General features: G+C 33.6%; 3 protein-coding genes across 4 annotated transcripts; all 3 read right to left on the reverse strand.

Annotated features, from left to right (window-relative positions):
• Positions 1–206: 206 nt before the first annotated feature.
• On the reverse strand, positions 207–17,069 carry LOC120345576 (uncharacterized). 2 transcript variants are annotated; one of them, XM_078109755.1, is made up of 15 exons: positions 16,881–17,069; positions 16,155–16,262; positions 15,653–15,746; positions 15,030–15,131; positions 12,950–13,055; positions 10,373–10,510; positions 10,117–10,228; positions 9,138–9,346; positions 7,380–8,474; positions 4,900–5,114; positions 4,565–4,652; positions 3,568–3,717; positions 3,075–3,257; positions 1,977–2,207; positions 207–1,404 (listed from the first exon to the last, which is right to left on the reverse strand). In XM_078109755.1, exons 1-15 carry the CDS (start codon positions 17,059–17,061, stop codon positions 1,318–1,320), a joined length of 3,099 nt encoding a protein of 1,032 aa, XP_077965881.1. In that variant the 5' UTR covers positions 17,062–17,069; the 3' UTR covers positions 207–1,317. The 2 variants fall into 2 exon arrangements, with proteins under 2 accessions (XP_077965881.1, XP_077965878.1); XM_078109752.1 differs by having other exon boundaries at positions 10,102–10,228.
• Positions 17,070–17,078: 9 nt separating this feature from the next.
• LOC120345585 (uncharacterized) lies at positions 17,079–18,731 on the reverse strand. The gene has a single exon (XM_039415109.2). It carries the CDS (start codon positions 18,603–18,605, stop codon positions 17,973–17,975), a length of 633 nt encoding a protein of 210 aa, XP_039271043.2. The 5' UTR covers positions 18,606–18,731; the 3' UTR covers positions 17,079–17,972.
• On the reverse strand, positions 18,728–22,413 carry LOC120345577 (putative divalent cation/proton antiporter TMEM165). The gene has a single exon (XM_039415098.2). The coding sequence runs from the start codon at positions 22,283–22,285 to the stop codon at positions 21,335–21,337; it is 951 nt and encodes a 316-aa protein (XP_039271032.2). The 5' UTR covers positions 22,286–22,413; the 3' UTR covers positions 18,728–21,334.
• Between the last annotated feature and the right edge of the window lie 450 nt (positions 22,414–22,863).

Genomic DNA, 22,863 nt, shown 5'->3' on the forward strand with positions numbered 1-22,863 from the left:
TAGATGTTTTATCATTATGCTACACTGGACAACAGCAAAATTGTTAATTCCAACCCAGACTAAATGATACCCCAAATTAATACTGAAACACATCTATCACAAACAGGATCACTATTTAGATACAGTATCAACAACCACATGTTTGCAAAATCATCCCACGTCAGACATCCCATTATCACTAAAACAGTAATATAAAACACAAGGGCTACACACATTTAAATGCTTTATATTGGAAGAAAATAAGATAACTATAAGAACAATTCTTCCATTATAGGAACAATTACGCATATCTATTCTAATCATTATTTAATTGCATGTTTTTGATTGTACCCAGTTAATTATATTTGAACATACATGAATCACATAAAATTAACAAACATCAGAGACTGAAGAATTTTGAAACTACAGGACGAACAACATGTAACAATCTGAAATTGTAATTAAAATTTTAAAATATCGGAATAAAAATCAAACAAAACTTTGCAAAGATAAAATCAATTCGAAAGATGCAAGGTAAAAAAAAAGTACCATAAGTTCATGAAAATGTGTCGTATAAGTATTAATTGCCCGAGGTAATCATTTTGCTTCATTTGCTACAGAAAAATTGCTAGACTGGTGTTATATAATATTTGCAGAATAAATCCATCAAAAATCTGAGAGTTGAAAATCAGTTGCTTTTAGAGCACAGTCTAATTTAAAAACATTTTTTCATTAAAAGGCACTGACATCCACCAAATACTTTATTTATTCACTCAACTGAAACTCAAAAATCTTAATTTTAATTTACATGGCACCATAATTATTGACATTAACCTCATTACCTTATGCTTTTGGCTCAATATAAAGTTTAACATTTTGAGATCGTCACGTGAGTAAAAATATTAGATTACTGGGTAACAACAAAATAAGTACCACTTAAAAATAATCAAAAACCAAGTAAATGAAGAGGAACAATGCAAGTAAGTAATATGGAGTATAAGAGTAATAATATTAAATATATGACACAAGTTGAAAGGCATTTCATACATTTCACACAATGGCATTATAAAACAAAATAGTATGACAATAATATATAAGGATATATTGGCAGATTAACGTATACACAATGTTAAATTGGCAAATTAATATATAGACAATGATAAGATATTGGACCACATTTATAACCAAGTAAACTATTGCTATTTGTCAAACATAAATTGGGTTAAGTTCTTTAATGCATATATAAAAACAGACAAGTACCGGTACGTCTATACCATATTCTGTGTCCGACTCCTTTAAAGACGATTTTTTTTTAAACAAAAATGATTTAAAAAAAATTCAATCTAGTTTTAATTGAACATATAAAAGAACGGCAATATCTCGTTGACCACTCTCCATTGCAATGTTGATTGCAGCACTGCCATCCTGAAAAAGAAATGAGAAATTTGAACAATTGTCTCAGGACTGTGGAGTTTGACAGGTTTTCACATGAGTCGTATATTCAAATTCCCGTGTAGGAGTCAAAATTTCGAATTGACGGGAATGAGAGCTATAGTGGAAAGCCTGACTTCTATGGTGATATAAATAATCAAATTTTTCTTACAGAAATTCAAGACACATTGAGAAGAAACCTAGCAATAGCCAAAGTTTTGTTAGCAATATCTGATTTTTGAAGCTGGAGTTGAGTGTTGAATATTTACAATCAAAATTTGAAGACAAAGTCATTTTTTTATTCAACGGCAGTCAGAGTTAAAATTTTCTATCAACCCGGACTATGAGTAGAGAGCCGGAGTCGATAGTAAATATCCCGGACTCCACAGCCCTGGATATTTGCAAGTGCAAGTAGTTAAATTTTTTGAATGAAAAAATTGCAAGAATGCTTATTTTATTACTTGTCCTACACACTTTTCTAGCCAACATGAATACTAACCAGGAAATTATGAACAAACAGTATTTCATAGAAACATTACAAGTTCAATTAAGACACAATTACTTACATGATCTGTTATTGTTGGATCGCAATCTGGATCAGCCAGCAATAATTTAACAATATCAATATGTCCATGTTCCGTAGCACACATCAATGCTGTTGAGCCGTCCTCATCTTGGGAATTGATATCGGCCCCAGCTTTCAACAGCAGTTTTGCAGCAGGAAGACAACCATGACTTACAGCCAACATGAGAGCAGTTTGACCTGCTCGTTTAGCATGAAGACTGACATCTGCTCTCTGAAATATAATGGTGAATCTTGTATTAGTTCGTTAATGGGATTCGTTAATAGCAGTTGATTTGATCATGTGCTGCAGCATAAGTCAAGCGACAAGAATATAACATAATAGTTAATGTTGAAACCTGGAATTGACCCAAAACTACATCTTAATGTGGGCCTGTTGGTTAAAGCGTTGGGCTTAACGATGATGACGTCACAGTTTAAAAAGTTCGAGTTCAAATCCCTTGCTCACCACCTCAGGCAGGATATAATAAATGGGTAGGCAATGCCAAACCAAAAAGATTCTGGCCCATCACATTGTTAGGAGTGAAAAGAATATAAATATGTCGCATGAAAAACAATACAAAAACGTACACTAAAGTAACTACCTATTACGGTACATTGTAAAAATTTCAGCTTTTTTTTCTCAAGTTGGCTCTAGTACTGTGGTTCTCAACCTTTTACTCACTGCGTACCACTTTAGTATTTCTTACTCTGGCCGCGTACCACCGACAAAGTCCCGTTTTTTTTGAGTGGAGAACAATGGCACAATAAACCTGCCGAGGGAGTATTTTATTTTGTGGTATTACATTCATTTTTAGAGCTCTGTCCAAAGTTTTAACGGATCAATTATATGCATCGACGATCTGTAAATACAAGGACTGGTAGCGCTATAAACGCTGTTCAGCGAATACATGCAGTAAGGATACACAAGAAGCGTTGCTCAAATGTTGAACATCGCAATAAATCGATGGTGCTTGCGTACCACTTGAAAAGCTCCCGCGTACCACAGGTTGAGAACTGCTCTAGTACTACTTTTATTCAGTAATTTAACTATATAATAAATACAAAATTAAACAACCAATCAAAAATTAAAAATGCTTACCGAAAACAATGCAGCAATTGCTTGAACTTCAAATTCTGTTTGTATTTGTGTGATAGCGGCAAGCATACTTGCAGTATATCCTGCATTATTGTATATATCCACATCCAACTCAGCAATATCAGCAAGTGTATATACCAGTCCAAAATTGCCGTGAGATATTGCATAGTGAAGAGCAGAGTTACCCTAAAAAATATTGATTTTTAAATACATAAGTATATTAGAGAATGTCGAGGCCCATTCCTAGACGTACAGATTTATCAGTGAACAACACAAAAGAATGCCATGCTATTGCAACATGGACGCAAGTGACTAATCATCATATCTTGAGTTGACGGCTATATCCCAAAGAGGTGAAACTTGAAAAATCTGTTTTAGGAAAACGAAAGAACTTTATTCGCCCTTTTTAAAATAAAAACTTTTTGAAAAATCAACATCCGCGAATTTATCTCGAAAACAGAAATTAAATTTCTATATAGAAAATATAACAACATACCGTTGAATCCGTAGCATTGACAATTTTTTTCAAAACCTCTGAAGATATACTTTTGACCTCGAAAGCAAAATCTTTTATATAATCCGGTCTTGAAGTAGGCAATGATGAGATGGCCATCCACTCCTGCTGGAGTTTGAAAAGAGAGTTCTCCTAATGAAAGTAATTGCAATTTATGCACCATTCGGTTTTAGTACTGAATGTTATTACAGAAATAATCGGAATGAATACAGTAGAATTTATAATTCTCAAAAGTCAAGTTGTATACACCCATGAAAATTTTGACCTCCACCATAAGGAAAAAACGAGAATATCGGTCAGCGACCGAAGACTTATCGATCGAAAGTTAGGAGATTACCCCAAAACAGCGCTCTTACTCCATAGTGACACCTTGTGTCCCATCACTGATTAATTAATAATTCGCTAATTATACGACATAATTCATACAAAATCAATAGGCTTCTGGTCCGAGATATGATGAAAGCAGGTATGCAAAATTTGGAGCAGATTCAACCTCGCTTTCGTGAGATATCGTGTGCATCTAACAGACAAACAAACATACAGACAAATACCTATCAACATACTTATCGATAAAGATCGATAAGTAATGATACTGCGCTGTGATTGGCGCATAGTGCTGAGCGTTTAAAATATGGCTAATTTTGTGCAACAAGTTTGCTGAACTCATCGTCGCCATAGAATGGTTCATGTACAGTTGGTCGGTTGTTACTTCCTCTTGATCAAATCCATGCATTTGAAACAATTATCTGGTTAACTCATCCCACACTCAACATTAACTGCAATCTGAATAAGAGACTGTGATTCGCCATATGATGATGATGTTGTATCGGCTACCCTCACCCGAAATATATATATCAAATTCATATCCTATCCACATAAAGTGTGAGTGAATTCTAACCTACAATCTCAGAAACATCTGCGATTCATGGCACATCAAAACAAAACATACATTTATAAATCCATTTTTTCAATAACTTACCATAAAAGCAGATGATATTTCTGTTGGACGCTTTATGTGTTCATCAACATCTGAGCAAGCTGATTGTAACTCATTAGGCAGTTTATATCTAAACAATTGGAGGTATATACTCGTTTAATAGAGGTGAGAACGTAGACACAAAAGAGGACTTACAGGAAACTATTCACAGAAACTCCGTAATTTTACATAAATTTCGAGGTCACCGGATAAAGCAGATTTCAGAAGTATCTTGTCAATAGGTATCTATTTATTTCATCTATGAGCACCAATGACGGTAAAAATCAAATATGACAGGTACAATATTTGTATCAAAACAGGGAAGGTCTAAATCATACCCGACTTTTGTGAAAACATCTAAGTCATCGGTTGCTTTGATTGGTGAAATTTCATCTGCCTCATGGTTTTTGGCTACTATGGGATCGACAACAAAATCTTCACTGTTGCTAACAAAAGAAGCTGAAACATTTTGAGATTTTTCATCCAGAACGCCTTCCAACTCTTTATATTTATCTGCAAGCAATGACTGTTGTTCTTCTAATAAAGATTCAACCTGTGAACAGAAATATCAATACAGAATAGTTTGTTTAATTTGGACACAAAAAATAAAACACAAAATTTTTTTAATTGCTATACAAAATGAAGAAAGTCTATTTAACACTTCCATTTGTGAACAATCGAAATCGGTAATTTAGGACGCTTAGCAAAAAAAGATACGTTCTATCCAGTATTGGGTTCTGTTTTTTCAGGGGTGGCCCAGGGGTGTAGACAGGAATCTTGAAGGTGATGGTTCCGAAATTTGTAATTTGCCAGTTAGACCATAACAGCTAGGGCACGGGTCACCAAACTACGGCCCGCGGGCCGGATCCGGCCCGTGGCGTCATTTTATCCGGCCCTTGTTTATTTCGTAACATTGGCCAATCAGCAAGATGCAAAAAAGTGACGTAATAATAGGCCTTTTCGCATACGCTTAAATACTTTTGTTTTGTCACCCCTGACAGATTTTCAGTCGTGGTTGTAAACAATACTTCGTTTTTGCGATTTTGAATGCTATTCGTTAGTTTTTGGTTGTGTTTGGGAAATTTAAGTATGAATCAAATACGTCAATCATCATTTGCCTCCTTAGGAGTTGTAGTTTCAATAGTAGTAATGAAAAATTAGTCTAGAAATAGCTGTGACAAAATAGGCTAAAATTCTCTACCGGTACGCAACGTTTTCTGCGAAAGATGCACTCGTGGCGCGTGCTTTCGACGAAACTATTTACGTTTCTTGTGCTAAAATGAACGTTGAATGTGCATGTTGCGCTAACAGTACTGTAATCCCTCGCGTACTGCTCCAATTTCACAAGTCACACTAACTTTTGTACTGCTTTATAGCGGATATGCATGTAGGTATGTTACAAAAAATTAAAGTTTATCCGATTTAAATAAAAACTGCGCCGGTGGATCTGAGTGAAAATAAGAAAACAATACCAATTTTATAAAAAAACGATCAAGAAATAACGGAGATATCGGAATTTTAGTACCATCAGACAGGCCAATTCTTTCCACGAGGATTGTATTACTTTTTTCATAAGAACTGTAATAAATATGAAAAAAGAACACATATCAATCACTAGTCTTTCGATCTGCGTCACATCTATGGAATATTGAGACTATTTCTGGATTTTTTTCTGTCAACGGTCTTGATACCGCCGAAAGATCGTCGCAAATAAACGCTGGTGTTGTGCACGTTAGTTTGACAGTGGTTCATTGTCGGTAATATTTAACGATGTTTCGATTGTACAAATTTCATAAAAATTGGTAAGTATCAAGTTAGAAAAGAAATGCACACGTCCACATAAATTTTATTGGTGTCCATAGACAATATCATTAATCTGTACTACGTATAAACAGAGCGTAATTTTTAAAAGCTCCGAATGTTGGAAAATTTATGCGCTGATGAAAAAAATCAAATACCAGATAATAGTTGTTTATTTTATCTAAACTATGTCAAAATTTCATGGAATTCAGCAGGCAGTACGTGGTCGTTTTTATGAGCGGTATTCGACACGGCGTAACGGTACTTAGCAGACGTGATGCGTACATTTTTTGGAGAGAAAAAGCGGATTTTGTAACATTCCTAATTCTTGACTGCAACGTTTTGATAACAGCTAAACTCAAGGTAATTGTCTACATATAGAAATCTTGTATATTTGTTTTCCTAGAATGTTCTCGATCTATATTCTGCGATATAAATAGAATTTAATATTCAAGTCTTCAGAAATATAGAATATATATTGCTGAATAAATTGCATAGATTTCCAACTTTTGTGAATTTATTGTATTGCATTGACAAAAATATTTGTCCGGCCCGTTTCAACACAGTTTGAGTCATATCCGGCCCGCGGTCAAAAAAGTTTGGTGACCCCTGAGCTAGGGCGTTAAGAGTTCTGAGGCTTGAGGGTTTAAAAAGCGTTTTCAACTTTCAAGCTACAAAAATTGCTATGTATTATACAGAAAAATGTGTACTCCCGAAGTATGCACACCAAGATGTCGCAGAACCTGAACCCTAACCTGAGTTCAGCTTGTGCGCCATCTTGGTGCGCATACTTCGGGAGGTCCAAAAAATTTTTTTTTTTTTAAATTGGAAAAGAGAGGGAGGTTTTCAACACGTAACACCCAATCTGTGTACGCCCTGGATCTCCCAGTAATCTGAGCTGATGTATGTCTATTAGTAATTCATTATCATTCATGGAAGAACACAAACAACCATTTCATTTTAATCATCTTAGAGTCAAGTGACTAGGAATTCGCTAATATATAAAAATCATGCATACCTGGCCAACATAGCTGCCAATTTCACTTTGTACGCTTCGCAATGGTTGAATTTCGTCCAGATCATTTGTATCGGTCATTGCATCAGATTTTGATATTTCAGGCACAGGAATTGGAATAGAAACTTGAGTTGCTATTTCAGTTGAAGATGAGAAAGTCTCCATAGATACATCACTACTTGGTGGCAAAATATTGGCAAAGCAGCATGCATCTGATGTGAAGGGTCTATGTTGCATCAAAGCATTCTCATGAGAAACCCTGTTGGTGTTTATGGTTGCATCAACTAAGGTTTTCGATTCTGTTGAAGTTGCAGCAACGACAACTTTAGGGCCGATTTTAACATTGCAGCCAAAATCCACAGCATCAGGTCGACACAGGCACGATTTCTCTGATTGTGATTGAGGTCCGGTATCGGTAGCTCGATCAGTTACTTCAGGTTTAAAATCATCTGTGATGGTACCAAAATCAGATTTTGCAGTCGTTTCCGTGGCGATTGCTACATCTTCCCTATCTGGATGAATATTGACCAGACAAGAAAATTCGTCCACTTCTGGCTTACATGTTATGGCTGTTTCAATGGAAGCTACTCTTGTTGTATTTACACCTTGAGTATTTATATCAGGTTGAGCAGTTATTGCCACATCAATGCAAGGTACCTTTTCTTCGAAAGCTGGATCATCGCCAACACCAATATCAATCTGATGAGCGGGATATTTGATTACAAAATCATTTTCAGTGATGACACCTTTCTCACAAAATTGCTTTTCCAGAACTTGGCTGCTGGCATCAGTGAACAATTTTTGCATCGGAGCATCTGTGCCTCTTTCTTCAAGAGGGTATAACCTATAATACTGACTCTCAGCATTTTGGGTGATGGTATGATTTCCACAAGAAGCATTTGCTGTCGCTATCAAATCATTACATGAAGTATTAACACTGAATACATTGGTGGTTTCGGTACTTGTATGCTTGGATTCAGTTTCAGGTGATATGCCGAGACATACGTCATTATAAGTTAACATATTTTCATCAGAAGGGTTATATTCATTCAGATTCACGGGAGCTCGACCCAAACGCTTCAAAAGTTCTTCATGTCTCTAAATGTAAAAAATTCATTGCTGTTTTCTCTGTCAAATCAGAATTATAAGCACTTTTCCTACATGGGAAAAATCTGTGAATGCTTTCCTATTATCTATACATAAACTATATATATATAAATATTGATCTAGAAAAGTGATTATCAAAGCGAGCAATAGATGCGAAGGCAATATATATAGTGTGCTGTAACGGGGCAATGGTACATAAAAGTTCGAGAACAAGCATACTTGACCAAAAGCAATATGACTGAGAAAATGAGAGTGATTTTTATTTTATTATCCTTAATAGCAAGGATAAACTGAGATGAACAGTTGAAATTGAAAAATTCAAATCTCACAATAGTTGAAAAATTATACTTATTATTTGTCATACAAAAAAGGATTATTTCAAAACTGCAATAAATTTAAGAAAAATTCGAACATCAAGCTACTGAGGTGTTCATATTCAGACTATTTCATAAAAATCATATCGAGAAAAAGTTGAAAAGTTTAGATGCATATTGCTCCAAACTATAATGAGATGAGATACCAGTTTAACGAATAACGAGCACCTATCGGTATTTCTTTAAAATATTTTCAAATGAATATATTTTTATTTAATTTCAACTTTCACCTTTTGTCTTGAAACCCTAGACATGTTATGTACAACAGAAAACATCTTACCAGTTTCATAATTTCCTCTGCTGAATTTTCAACAAAAGGGACGTCTGGACCAGCTGAGGTAGATTTGTATTTTCTTCTTGGTGGTGGAGGTGGAAGAGACCCAGAAGAGCGGGGAGAAGAGGCGGGGCTCTCGACTGATGGGGGTCTCGAAGTGGTTTGAACAGAATTGCCGTTTTTAACGACTGCATAGTTCTCCTTGGTAGACATATCTGAATTTAAATTTGTTCACCATATTAAATGAGGAATTAGTGAAAAATGTTCAGGGAATTTGGAACAAAATTATACATCAATGCATTTGACTCATTGTTACCAATGCAAAAATTTGTATTTATAGATGCATATGCACAATGCATCAGAATCAAATAATATTATGAAGAATAAAAATAACTAAGAATAATCAACATCCATTTTTTGTTCGATTTTATCATCTAACCCTGACATGGACAAACTATGGCCAGGTTGGCGAGGATTAAATTTAGTTTTGCCACGAGGCTTATTGTTTTTCACTTTTGCTTCTGTAACACTAAAAAAACTGTAATGTAATGTAATGTAACTTTTATTTCACACTTACATGGCCCGCCAGTATATCATCAATACCTGCATCAACATGAAAGTAATTTGCTCCGAGTAAGGCCGTATATGCTCACTCCAAAAGTACTGATATTTATCTCTAGCCAAAGTTACAGGCACCTATAGCAACCACTGAAATGCCAAGAGCTGGATACAGCTTCGAGATAGCTAATCATACATAGCTGAAGTATTAGGAAAAGGGGATTTTTAAATTTTTTGGCTGTTAGGTACACTGGCAGTAAACGGAAAACTTTTATTTGGAGGAATGAGTTCCTAATGTTAAAAAGTTCACAGTCCATTATAACATCTGTAAAATAAAAGGTCATTGGGAGAGAGACCAAAGAAAACTATCGGAGATGCTAATTTATAAGTTATAAGTAACTTGACTTGAAACCTTGAATGATCAGACCTTGTCCATTCACTTGTGAGTTTTCTTTGCATTTTTTCAACTCTGCATTAAGTTTTTGCTTCTCTTGCTGTAGGACGGAAATTTGAACTTGTAGTACTGGAATTTGTTTCACCTGAGATACAAGTAATAAAAAAAAGTAATTATAACAAGAATCCAGCAGTTAATTTGTGTAAGTTGATACTTTCAGTGGTAAATGAATCCCAAAAAAACTTCAAACAATACCACTGGTTGAATAAAAGAAAAAAATCTGAAATACCTCACTCTCCAAATATTTGAGCCTTGATAGAGCGGCCGCCATTTGTTCTCGAACTGCTTGCAAATTTTGTTGTGGAACAGGAACATTCAGAAGGTTGGTGAGCACAGGTGGTGTCTCTGTTGAATCACTTTCGTTTGACTGAAATATTAAATATAATACAGGAAAATCATTGCGGATTTGGTACAACCATTCCAAAAACCACTTCGAACAATTTATAACCTGAACAAAAGTTGTTGCATCATTAACTCTAATCATGTATTGCAAGTTTGCAACAAATTAATTCTTTTCCGCATGATAACATAGCAGATGCCATTGGAGGAAATGCCATTTGATATTTTTAGTATAGTTGTAGGAAAACTAAGCAATGCTGTCTTAAATACCCAAATCGCATATAGAAAAAAAACCTAATTGGCAATATGCTATATAGAAAATTATACTTGTTTTCGTCAGTTAATAGAATGTTAATAGAAATTCAAGCATGGTCCTATCATAATTATTTAGATCTTAATGGGTAGTATTGAAACTGAGTGACAGTGTCAAAATGATCGAACCTGAAAAAACTGTTCTCAACATAATTAAGACGATATTTACACATGCATGGGGAATTTAAAATTTTATATATGTCCAAAATGATAAACATAACAAAACTTCATTTAATAGATGCAATGCCAAAAAATGATCTTCAAAATTACTTAAAATATTCTTATTTGAAATTTGCGATATTTGTAATAAAGAATGACTCACATTGTGATAAGGATATATTCTATGCAGAAAGTCAAATGTCTCAACTAAGAACTCATAAGAAACACAAATTGATGATCTTACTTGAACATTTATTGCTATCGAACTTTTCAAATGTAACAAATTCTTCCTAGTAAGAAATAAATCTAGATTCCAAAGCCTACAAAAGTTGAAAATTACCACTCTCCCAGCAAACAAATGTTAAATGATTTCCTATTAAACTACACAACACATACATCTATCTTCTGATAGCTTCAAAAATACTTTGAGCAATGGCAGAGCACCAAGTTATGAACGGTTGGGCGGATCATGACATCTCAGTAAACAATCAAACAATATAAGTATTTCTTATGTGGTCGAATCATATATTTACATTCCAGAAGATTAAATAAATAAAGTGATCGGTTGTAAATTATTTCTCATCAAATAGTACAATTTGAACAACAGCAGACTGATACAAAGGACTTTGAAAGTTGAATTTATAATGTTATGTTGCAAGGATGAAAATAGTATAAATGCACATTTAACTCGGAGTTGAAAGAACTAGCCTATTTGTGCATCTACAGCAATATGTCCCAGCTGTGGAACCAACAAACTTTTTTGGGGAAACAAAGGCTGTAGAATAATAAAATAGCCTGTTATAAGTATAATATTGGTAGAATAAAAAAAGGTGAATGTAATAGGACAAATGATATGCATATAAAGAGAGATTTCTAAACATAACAATATAGCTACTCATTTCTGAACATGTATCATCGAATTGAGAAAAGAAGGATACAACCTCAAGAAAGACTGCATTGTATTATGGAATATGCAAGACTTTTTTAAAAGGGAGGAATATGTTCAACTGGTTTTAATTTTGATAGTACTTCAGTGGAATTGACACCAATTACCAAGTTTTGGATGCTATTCCAACTATCTAACACCCATCGATCTAAGGCAGTGGATCCCACAGTTGACTGACCGGGGGCCAAAATTAGAAGCGGAAAAATATTGGCGGGCCGGGAGGAGGAAGTCCCCGCACCCGAATGTAATCCTAATACCGGTACATATAATTAAGATATCGATATATGTGAATTGTTACAAATATACAAATGTTTAAACTGTGATACTGAAGTAACAATAGGTGGTATGTAGAACGTAAAAAGGTTGCCCGTGGGTCGCGGTTTGGGAACTATTGAAATAGGGCTGAGAGCAATTTGTAAAATATATATATTTATAGACACGCCTACTCTGGTTATCAACCCAAATCTGAGCATAAATTGTTGTGTATTATTCAATCAACATCACCAATATCCTCAATCGTTCCAATAAACAAATAGAACTTTCACTAGATAGGCAAATGAAGCATTGATCTTATTAGTATTTGAATCAGCAAAACCATGTGACACATAATTGTCAAGCGCAGAAATAAAATATGTTATAATGATTGATTCTTGTGATTATCTTGGCAATTATGTATGATAAATTAAATCATTAGTAAAATAGATATTAAATGATAATGATATTAAACCTCATATATTAAATTTCATTATCTATACTAAAGCAGCACACTTTCAGAAGTGTCAAATCCTTTTTAGTCGATAGGTGAGCGCTAAAGAGTCATATTGCTTTCCCATTCCATGTAGTGAAGATTTAGGGATCATAGCTGTGTGATCATCTCACATTAGTAAATGCAAATTGTCACAAGTAGGTTTGACTCATTGTGCAGAGTGCAGGCACCGTATGTCACAGACAAACAGTAAATTGATTTTAGAATCAAAAAGCGTCTTTAATAAAATGTATGACATAAAGGAGAAATGAGTCAGAATGGAAAACATCTGAATTTCTACATACCAAGTCTCTCTGTCCACTATTGATATAGGTTTTTGGCGATAACCTATTAAATCGGCCAATATATTGTTTACTATCCAAAGCTGAAGATGATTTCTTGCGATAAGATCTGAAAAATATATTAAAATTTATAGTATAATCTACATCGGTCAAAACTGAATTGATTAATATGCATACATACTTATAAAATGTATTCTGAATTACCGGTAGATATTATCAAATGAAAAATTTACACAAGCCATTGTATATATTTATACAATTTTGATATTGCAGAAAAGTTAATAAGATGAACATTGTTTGATCTGTTTCCCACTTTTACAGTTATAGGAGATTAAATATATATACATAAGCCGCCACCTTTCAGGATCTAATATTTTCTAATAACAATATTCAAAATTCTCCCTAGAATCATTCACTACATCGAAAATTAAGTAACATTGCTCTGGATATTACCGAAAAATTGGGCAAATTACAAACAAGTGAACACTTGCAAGTTGCAACCCACCCTGATTGAATTGTTAAACCCACTTGTTAAATTACAAAATTATGGATACAATTGCAATCATTTTGAAAAAATCTTGGATACTCATTGCGTTAGGAGTCTGAATGGCTGAATACACAACAATAGTGAATGGACATGTATATATTGAATATAGTATACACTGAAACAATATAAGCAAAATATGCGCTTAATACTGTTATGTCTGATGATACAAATTTTTTATGATAATGATGAGCATTGTAGCAGACACTTCAAGCCATTATTGTAATGATGTCAATTTTAACACACATCAAACTGTTGGTGGCATGCGTAAAAATATTGATAACAATATTTTTACAAGTTAAAAGATCATGATAGTGACAAAATTCAAGTCTAATTTGTCTTCAACCAATTTTATCAGGATGATCAAACTTACGTATGCCAATAAAACACATTCGTCTATAACACCCCATACTTATTAAAAATTCGAATGCAAGAAAAAATAACCAAACACTGCAACACTAAATAATATAGAAAATGCAGAAGTGAAAATGAAGTATTTTGAACATTCAGTAATAACTACACATGCTTTCAACCTTATTTAGATAGTATAGAGCAGGGCTACTCAACTGGCAAACCGCGATGCAAAAAACGACCCTTTCGAGTATTTGATTCAGACCGCACCCAGTCCTTTTTTCTGGATCATTGGCCCCACTTTGAAACGTTTTTGAAGGTTAAACAATCTTTATTAGCGGATAATCAATAGCAGGCCGAGAAAGTGCACGTTCAAGGATGTCAACATATTATAATTTAATTAAAATACAATATTTTTGAGGTTTTGTATGCGGATCTTTGGTAAAAATAGTCGATTAGCCCTGGTATAGGCAAACCCCTTTCTCCTCATCAATCAAAACATCCATTTAATGAGACCAACAATATCTTTTTGATGGAAGATCAGTTGTTTTCAATTCCAATCAATAACAGTGACAACTGACAAGCATGCTTTTGAAACCAGTAGATCAGTAAACACATAACATATATGGTAAATATAGCCAAAATAATGGTTAATAACCTGGTTTAATATGACAACCTGTCATATTAATACCGACATATATGTGTGAATGGTACGATTGTACGGTTTAATAATGACATAATTACATTTTCATTGTACCTTGAAATTGTCCTTAATTAATAAGGTCTGTAAAGTATATAGTATTGATTTTATTCGTCATAATTATTAATAGTAACAACAGAAGTGGTAAAATTATATTATCAATATAGATTATGTCATTTCATTTATATTTGGCTTCCGTAGCCATCATTTTCGTCAATAATTTGTTGTTATCAAAGTACCATAGGCAACTTACAGGCCACAGCGCCCAACTACCTTACCACCGAAATGGAAGTTAACTTATAAATACAAAGATGTATTTCAGGAATTTTTTCCATGTAGGAATTCATACCGTAAATGGTATACAGTTAACCCAAAATAGACAATTATAATATCTTTCCTCTCTTTTACTCATGGTTCATATATTCATTTCACATGTAAAGCTTACGTCACAAGACAATCATATTTTCAATAATTTTCTATTGTTCTACCTGAATGCATCCAATCGTCTTCTCGTTTCCCATAAATTCTTTTCAACCTGCTGTTTGGAGTTTGATGCCTCATTTTCATCATCATTCGATTTTTCTGAAATCCTTGAAAATTGAAATTTTTTATCAGTATCAAATCAGTATCACTATAGGGCTATAATATGTCATAAAAAAGAGGTGAAAAGCTTTTTCTTTTTTCAATAATCCTGTCAAGAGATCGTATGCTAATAGAAATAGAGCAAATCCCATGGTGGTCTTTTTGATGTAAATAATTTGAGAAGTCTGTCCCTAAGTTTTCTACTCACAAACATGTTGATGATTCTTTATCCCATACCAATTACGGAACCATACCAGTTATATACAATCATATTATATCAGTGACCGATTAAAAAAGGTATTGTACAAAGGTGTAGATTGATGCAGAACGAACAAAAACACAAAGAATTAGGTGCAGATAAAAAGCTTATTCATTTGGCCATTCTAATTTGAAAAAATCGCATATTGTAAGTTACTGTGTTTTAATTTTTATATTTCACCAGTATTCTTCGATATTAATATCCCAAACTACAAATTCTGAAGGTGGTATTTTAATTTACTGTGTATGCTCATAAAGTTCAACAAATTACTTTTGTGAAGACAGATTTAAACTTCCTTTCGATGAGCCTGAACTCAATCTTCTAGAATTGCTGGGTGATGTCCCTTGGTATGTTTCGCCGTCAGCTGTTGAAAGATAAGAAGAATATGAAAATCATGCAGAAGAAATATTGTTTATTAATAAATAGCAGGGGGCCAAACAGTGCTGAGTCTTTTTGGACGATGGCCATTGATCATGAAAGTTTGGAAACCACTAGCATAAAATGACACATTAAACCAAAAGATGAGTGTGATTCTCTATCCATTGATGAGTGTGATTCTCTATCCATTGATGAGTGTGATTCTCTATCCATTAGTAGAATAAAGTTTGGTTGGGTTTTTCCACATCCTTGCCAATCATTGGATTTGTTGCTACTGCAAGCTTGAACCAACAGGAATTTTTTTTTCTTCCAATAATAAATTGGTCATTGAGATTCTATGGTTTGTTATCAAACCATAAAATAGGGAACTTTTTCTATTCTGATATTGACTCACCGATATTCTGGCAGTATTGTAAAAAATCCAAATTCAGATGAGTTCCATAGGGAGTTCTCAATCCATAACCCTCTGGTGTCACCTCTGGTCTAATCTCACCCAAGTCATCTGATAAAAAAAATATAAAATTTTTTTTATTTTGTTAACTGCAAATGTCTGCCTGGATAATAAACTTTATTACATTACTAAACTCTGAAATATTAACAAAATATAAGATTGATATTATGCTTAATTTTAATCCAATAGTTCCATAATGTTGAATCTTTCACACATTAAAATAGGGTTTGAAAATTGTTCTCGAGCTATTACCAACCAGATCTGCTGAAGAGTGAATATTACTCTATACCGCAGATCGACGGTTTGTACATCGTGATAAGCGTTGGCTCGCTATAGTGCCTCTGACTATTATGTGCGGGTTACCAGGTTCAGATCCTGTGCCTATGGGAAAGTTATGTGCAAGAGGATAGGTAGTTCAAGTACCACTTGCTGGTCAGTACTGATCACAGCACTGGCTTCCTCCAATGCATCTGGAACAATTAACTGGTAAACTAATCCCATGTCCGATAAGAACTGCTAACTGGAGTAGATTTATCGGTCTTATCGTAAGGTATTAAAGCACAGAAATTCCTTCATAATTTAAATTCGGGACTTGCTCTGATTAATCAACGCTTCGTCGAGTGGGGTATTCTACAGGTTCCATAGGCTTGAACAGAAAATTTAACTTACCGACTGATCCATGTTTTTGTATAGGAGCATCCATGGTGTCTTTATTGTTACTATTGTTCGCATTTCGGTTAGCAGTCAATTTAGATTTATTGTTAATTTTTTCAGATGATAATTCATTTTGTATTGAAGGTGATGTAGATGTCTTCTTCTTCCAGAAACTTTGTAATTTACCGATTTCCATCAATTGAATATTTAGTACTTTTGTCAATAAAAATATAAAAACAAATGCTTGAGTGAGCGAACGAAATGAAAGTCATAGCAGTGCTCAATTAGCGAATCGAATCAGAATAATGGCAGTTTTAGAAAACAGATATTGTCATATCATGCAGCATTAAAAGAACATCACAGCATTTCGAAGGACAGTGTTATTACTAAAGTAATTCTTCAAAACCAGAGAAATTTGAAGAATCAAAATAGGGTATTGAATTTCATAGCGACTGAGAAAATATTCATGTGCGAAAATTGGAAACATTGAATCTAGATCAGTAGTGTAAACAGAGTATGGCAAATACAGCTAGCAAGTCATTTGATCTGGCCTGTAGAAGCAATAATTTGAATCTTTAAATCTGAAATTAAATCTGGTGTGAACCTCAAAAAAATTCAACTGATGACCTCAACTGATTTTAGGTATTTCATTTATTTAATTGATTCGAAGTCTTTGGCTAAGTTGAAAGTTTACAAAGTTGTCAAATTCAATAATTTTACCAGAGATTTATCCAGTTCAATTACTTTTCAAACCAGATGTTGCAGTGAAGCATAATTTTTAATGTTCAATTGATAGAATAACAGACACTTTCCATGATTAAAAAGAGATAAAGTTTAACAATAAATAGTACTGGTATTCCACTATTGTAGATAAATCATAAAAATTGGCAGTTAAAAATACAGGGCTTAATTAAACAAAATAAATTTTTTTTAAATTATTGCTGCCACTAATGCTCTATTATTAAATGTAGTTCAATTATGATGAAAAAAAATTGAATACTCAAAAAACTGATTTCAACAGAACTATAATATTTCTAAATAACTGTGTACCGGTACTTTCACCCAAGAATGTTGAACAAATTTTGGTGTGAATCATATATACCAGTATTATCTGGTGGCTGCTTTAGAAAAATTACTGCGATTAAGCTTAATTTTTCGTTTAGCGCACGGATCTAAATGAATAGAACTATTTTTGATAACATTTTTATCTGTTTGGTGTGTTTTCAAAATAGTGTCCTTCACAGTAGAAGTGGATTTTGAAGAATTCAAAGAGCACGTTTTCTTTTTTTTTACTGGAATTGTGTTGTCTTTCTCATATTCGTTATTTTGATTGTCATGTCCATTAACTTCCATTTTTTCAATTTTTTGTTCTGAAAATTTAACCTCTTCTGAACTTCTTTTTACAGGAGAAATAGCATGTTTATTAACTCCTAATGTTGTGTCTTTATTTACAATTTTACGGTCTTCAACATTATTTTTACATTTTTTCTTCACAGCCTTTGACCTCGCTTCTAATTTGTCCATTTCTGACATGACAGAGTTTACAGATGCTTTTTTCCTAGGAAATTTCGATAGACCATGTTCAACAAGTTTACTTTCCTTATTTTTTGACATCTCTTCATATTTCCGTTTGAGGTTTTTCGCAATTATTGTCCCTCGTCTGTTCTGTCGTGGCTCTCTTTGTGGTCGTGGACTCGTCAACGGACATGATAAAAGAATGACATTCTCTTCACTTGACATGTTGTTTCCTTTTTTTCTCCGCCTCCAAGTTTATTTCAGCAAAAATACATTAGAAAATAACCTAACCAATATCTATATCACTATTCAGTATTCACCATAAACAACCAATCCCTTATCCAAACCTAAAAAGACAAAACTCATGATTTCAATATATCAAACGAAACACTACTTCTTATAGCTCATAATAAATATCTGTGTCAAAATTGATTTGTAAACAAAAGCAATAAGCAGATAAAATATTATGTAACCATTATTGAATATAATGGTGCAATACATTGAATAGTTTAAAATTTGTTAAATCTTATTCAGATTAACATTCGCCTATTAATTCGCAAGTCAAAATTTAGGAGAAAAAAAATAATCGAAACAACTGGTACACATAAGGTTTAATTCAAGATTTCACTCCATAAAATATGAAACTAACAATCCCTTCATAATACGAAATACATAAAATAAAATATTATTTTTAATAAATCAGGAAAGCAATATATTAAAAATAGTTCTATAATTATCGTGATCCAGCCCATTAAAATTGGATAAACACCGCTCGAGACAAAATTTCTTTTGATGATGTTTGTTTCCTGACAAATCCATTATCAAGAAATATTCGTATGAAATCAGGCTTACATTACCAAGTGTTTGCATAAACAAATCCCATTTCTGGCATTAACAACATCACATATGCATTCAATGACGAAACTATCATGTTCCAAATAACCCATACAGGCAGTCCTGTCTGTGATAAACGCTTGCACAATGTTACCGACACACAGTTAGACAGTTTCAAAGATTTCATTTTTAAACACATAAAGATAGCATAAGGTAGCATAATGCTATGATTCGCAAATTTCAACATCAAAAACCTAAAAGAATACTAATAGAGTCTAGGTAATTTCACAGTGTCCCACTATGGACATCTCTCAATTCGGCAAAAATCCCCCCATTCAATTGTCAGTCTATATCAACTGCATTCATTCCTTTGCTGGATGAGGGAAAGTCCACACATGCAGACATGATACATATCCACATAGGTACTGATATATATATGTCTACGTCAGGCACATAAACCAACCCCAAAAAGAATGATGCGTTAAAGTATACATATATAACAAAGTCAACAAACAATAAAATAAGCTAACAAATATATTTTGACAGCACTGACCTCACACTCAATAGCAAGTGATAGAATTGAAGCGTTAATGATGTTTCGCAGCATGTTATTAAAGAGCTACAAAATACATTCCTTAATGCTTCAATATATAAGAAACTGAATTATATCGCACAATACTTATTAATCAACAACAATTTCCTGTGATTGCCAGAATCATAATATTCCCAAATTTGACGTTTAACTTTAATTAATACCCTGCTGAGGAGCATGTCTGAGGTAGGAACAAATATCTTTGTGTTCTATAGAGCAATCTCTGCAGACATGTAAACAGGATTAAACAACCTAAAAAATGCTACAGTGAATAGATATTTGGTACAGTTTCATTTTATCTAGAATGTATCCAATTGAACAGGTCAAATCTGAACAAAATTCCTCTTTAAATCGATCAATTTTTTCAGCATCAAAGTTTTGAAATTGTAATATTTAAATTTCACATAATGTTCAAAATTTTGAGAAACATTTACCGGTACCTGCTCAGCATTAAAAAATATATACACGGTAGGTAAACAAGCGAAAATTTGAACATAAGTACATACTCTGCATACAAATATGGTCCCAGCAAAAATACAGTCGGATATAGTTCAATCCAAATAATTTAGGTACTATTTCAAATCATTCTACAAATACTAATAATAATTGATTGGGAATATATCTAAATATAACCTCTAAATGTTTGAAATTTACACTGTTGTTAAGTAAACTATAAGAAATTAAAAAGCAAAGATATGATCAAGTTTATCAGTGAACAGGTTGAACTTGTAATCAATTCTGAATATTAAATTACCAAGTCCCAATTTCAAGACTCAACTGTAAACGAAGGCATTCTGAAATATTCCAAAAACTACGCAAGTCAACATCCTAGGATATAGCAATTATCAAAGTTTAATTATTGAATTCTATTTGGACATTCTTAGCTATAGTAAAAAGAATAACATGGTCACTTGTCATATCTAAACAGTTGATACAATAAAAACACTAGTTCCAATAAAAATCTGAAAACAAACAAGCCAAATTTTTGTACTCATCCTGAGAACTTTATCTATATTTTATGTTCAATAAGAAATAGTACCAATACCCAATGTTTGTGTAAATGTAGTAGTGATTGAATAATGTAAAACATCAAAGAAAATCAAATTAGGAATTTTTGGGTACCTAAATAAGTTAACAAGATAATAATGAGCACCCAAGGTCAATATAATGAAGTATAATCAGTTACTTCTACCGGTCCACATATTTAATGGGGCAGGTGCTTCATTTTATAGGCTCAATTCAAACTTGTGACGGCAATTAAAAGTAGTTATACTGTGTTTGGTCAGAGGTTAGGGCATTGGCATATACGAGAAAGAAACCTTGTTAAAAATCATATGTTACGATGAATCCTGACACCTATTTAGCATATTACAAAGTATATTATAAGAATTTAATGTAGAATGAGCAAATTTAAATTAAATATATGTGTAGCCAAAAAACAACGGATTTATCATTCATTTTAAATACACTATACACTACTACATTCGATTATCTGTAGAAAAATAATTTTTATGAACTCGAGAATATGTTATTGTTTTGAATCTGGTGAAATAAATAAAGACGATACCGCAAAAAGTAAAAACACCACACCACCAATAATCGTAACCGTCCTGACTGATATTTTTTGTGCAATCATACGTCCCCCAATTACAGCAAGACCAGTACAAAGAGCATGACCAAGTGTCCCTCCTATAACAACACCAAGTACATTTTCCCTTGCTCCGAGAATGATAGTTGTAAGTTGAGATCTGTCCCCCCATTCAGCAAGAAAAGTAAGAGTAAATGCTTGCACCAAAATAGGCGATAAAAGTCCCCAACAACGCTTTGCATAGTGTCCTCCACGGATGATTCCAGACTCTGGGTCTTCGACAATTGTCGCTGTAGCTTCTCGTTCTAACTCTTCTTCTTTTTTCTTCAATTCTGCTTGAACTTCTTCAAGTTCTTCCTGGCCCTCATCGGGTCTCATTTTTATTCCTTCCTGAAGCATCCTTAGTCCAAAGATTGCAAATAATAAAGTTGAAAGATAGTATGTAAACCATCGCGGAATTATGGTTGTTGCAAGACCAAGACATGCAGATAAAACTGTCATGAGCCCGAGAGCTGCAATTGCTCCTGAGAAAACAGTTAATCTGGAATATCGCATTGCCATTATAGCGGCAATAAAAAAGGTCTTATCTCCAAGTTCTGATACAATGATTACAGATAATGAGGCAAGAAAGGCATGAACAAATCCCAAAGTTGTTTTGTCATTTTTCTCATGGTTCACAGTTTCCTCACCATTATTAATTGAGCTTTGTGTAACATCTTTTACATTTTGTTGAACCTCAACTACATTTTCATCAGCGTTTGATAACTTCCTTGATAAAAATTTGACCTCCGACGCAGAATTGGAAATGGAATGTGTATCAATATGGCTTTCAGCATGTATACATTGTGCATACAGAATAAAAAATAATATAAAGCATTGGTAACCATACATCGTTATCCAGTTGCTGTTATAGAAGTATAGTCAAACGAATAAAAACTTGAAATTCTATATAATCATAACCTGATATCAGAAACCAATAAATGCTCCTGGGTGAAAAAATCAACACAGATTAAATACAAAAATGATAATCGCCCGATGCCACCAAATTATCTACTGAAAAAAATGATTAGGATTATTTGTTTGTCAAAGTCAGTACGGCACACTTTACAGATCGAGAGACAATCTCTCGTTTTAGAGAAACCTATTTTAACGGTGATCGAATATCCCTCCTTCAATGGACGTCTGGCGGATTTTGTCTCCCGATATCGATAAATTGAAGCTGCGCAGTAGACTAACAAAAAGCGCAATCTAAAACCATCACCATTGAATTCCTCGTGAAAAAATAATCAGATCTACCGATGTAAAAAAAATTTTACCGGTGCGTTCGAGAGAAATGAGCAAAAAACGATTGACGGCGTGTGACGTCACTGAATTTCAATCGACGCACGCAGGCACGCATCGGCCGTTCCTCGACGTAAACCTTGGCGTGCCGTGTTTCTCTCATTTTCAATGTAGATAGGATGGCGTGT

This window comes from Styela clava, chromosome 1, assembly GCF_964204865.1.
Source record: "Styela clava chromosome 1, kaStyClav1.hap1.2, whole genome shotgun sequence".
In the NCBI taxonomy this organism is placed as follows: Eukaryota; Metazoa; Chordata; class Ascidiacea; order Stolidobranchia; family Styelidae; genus Styela; species Styela clava.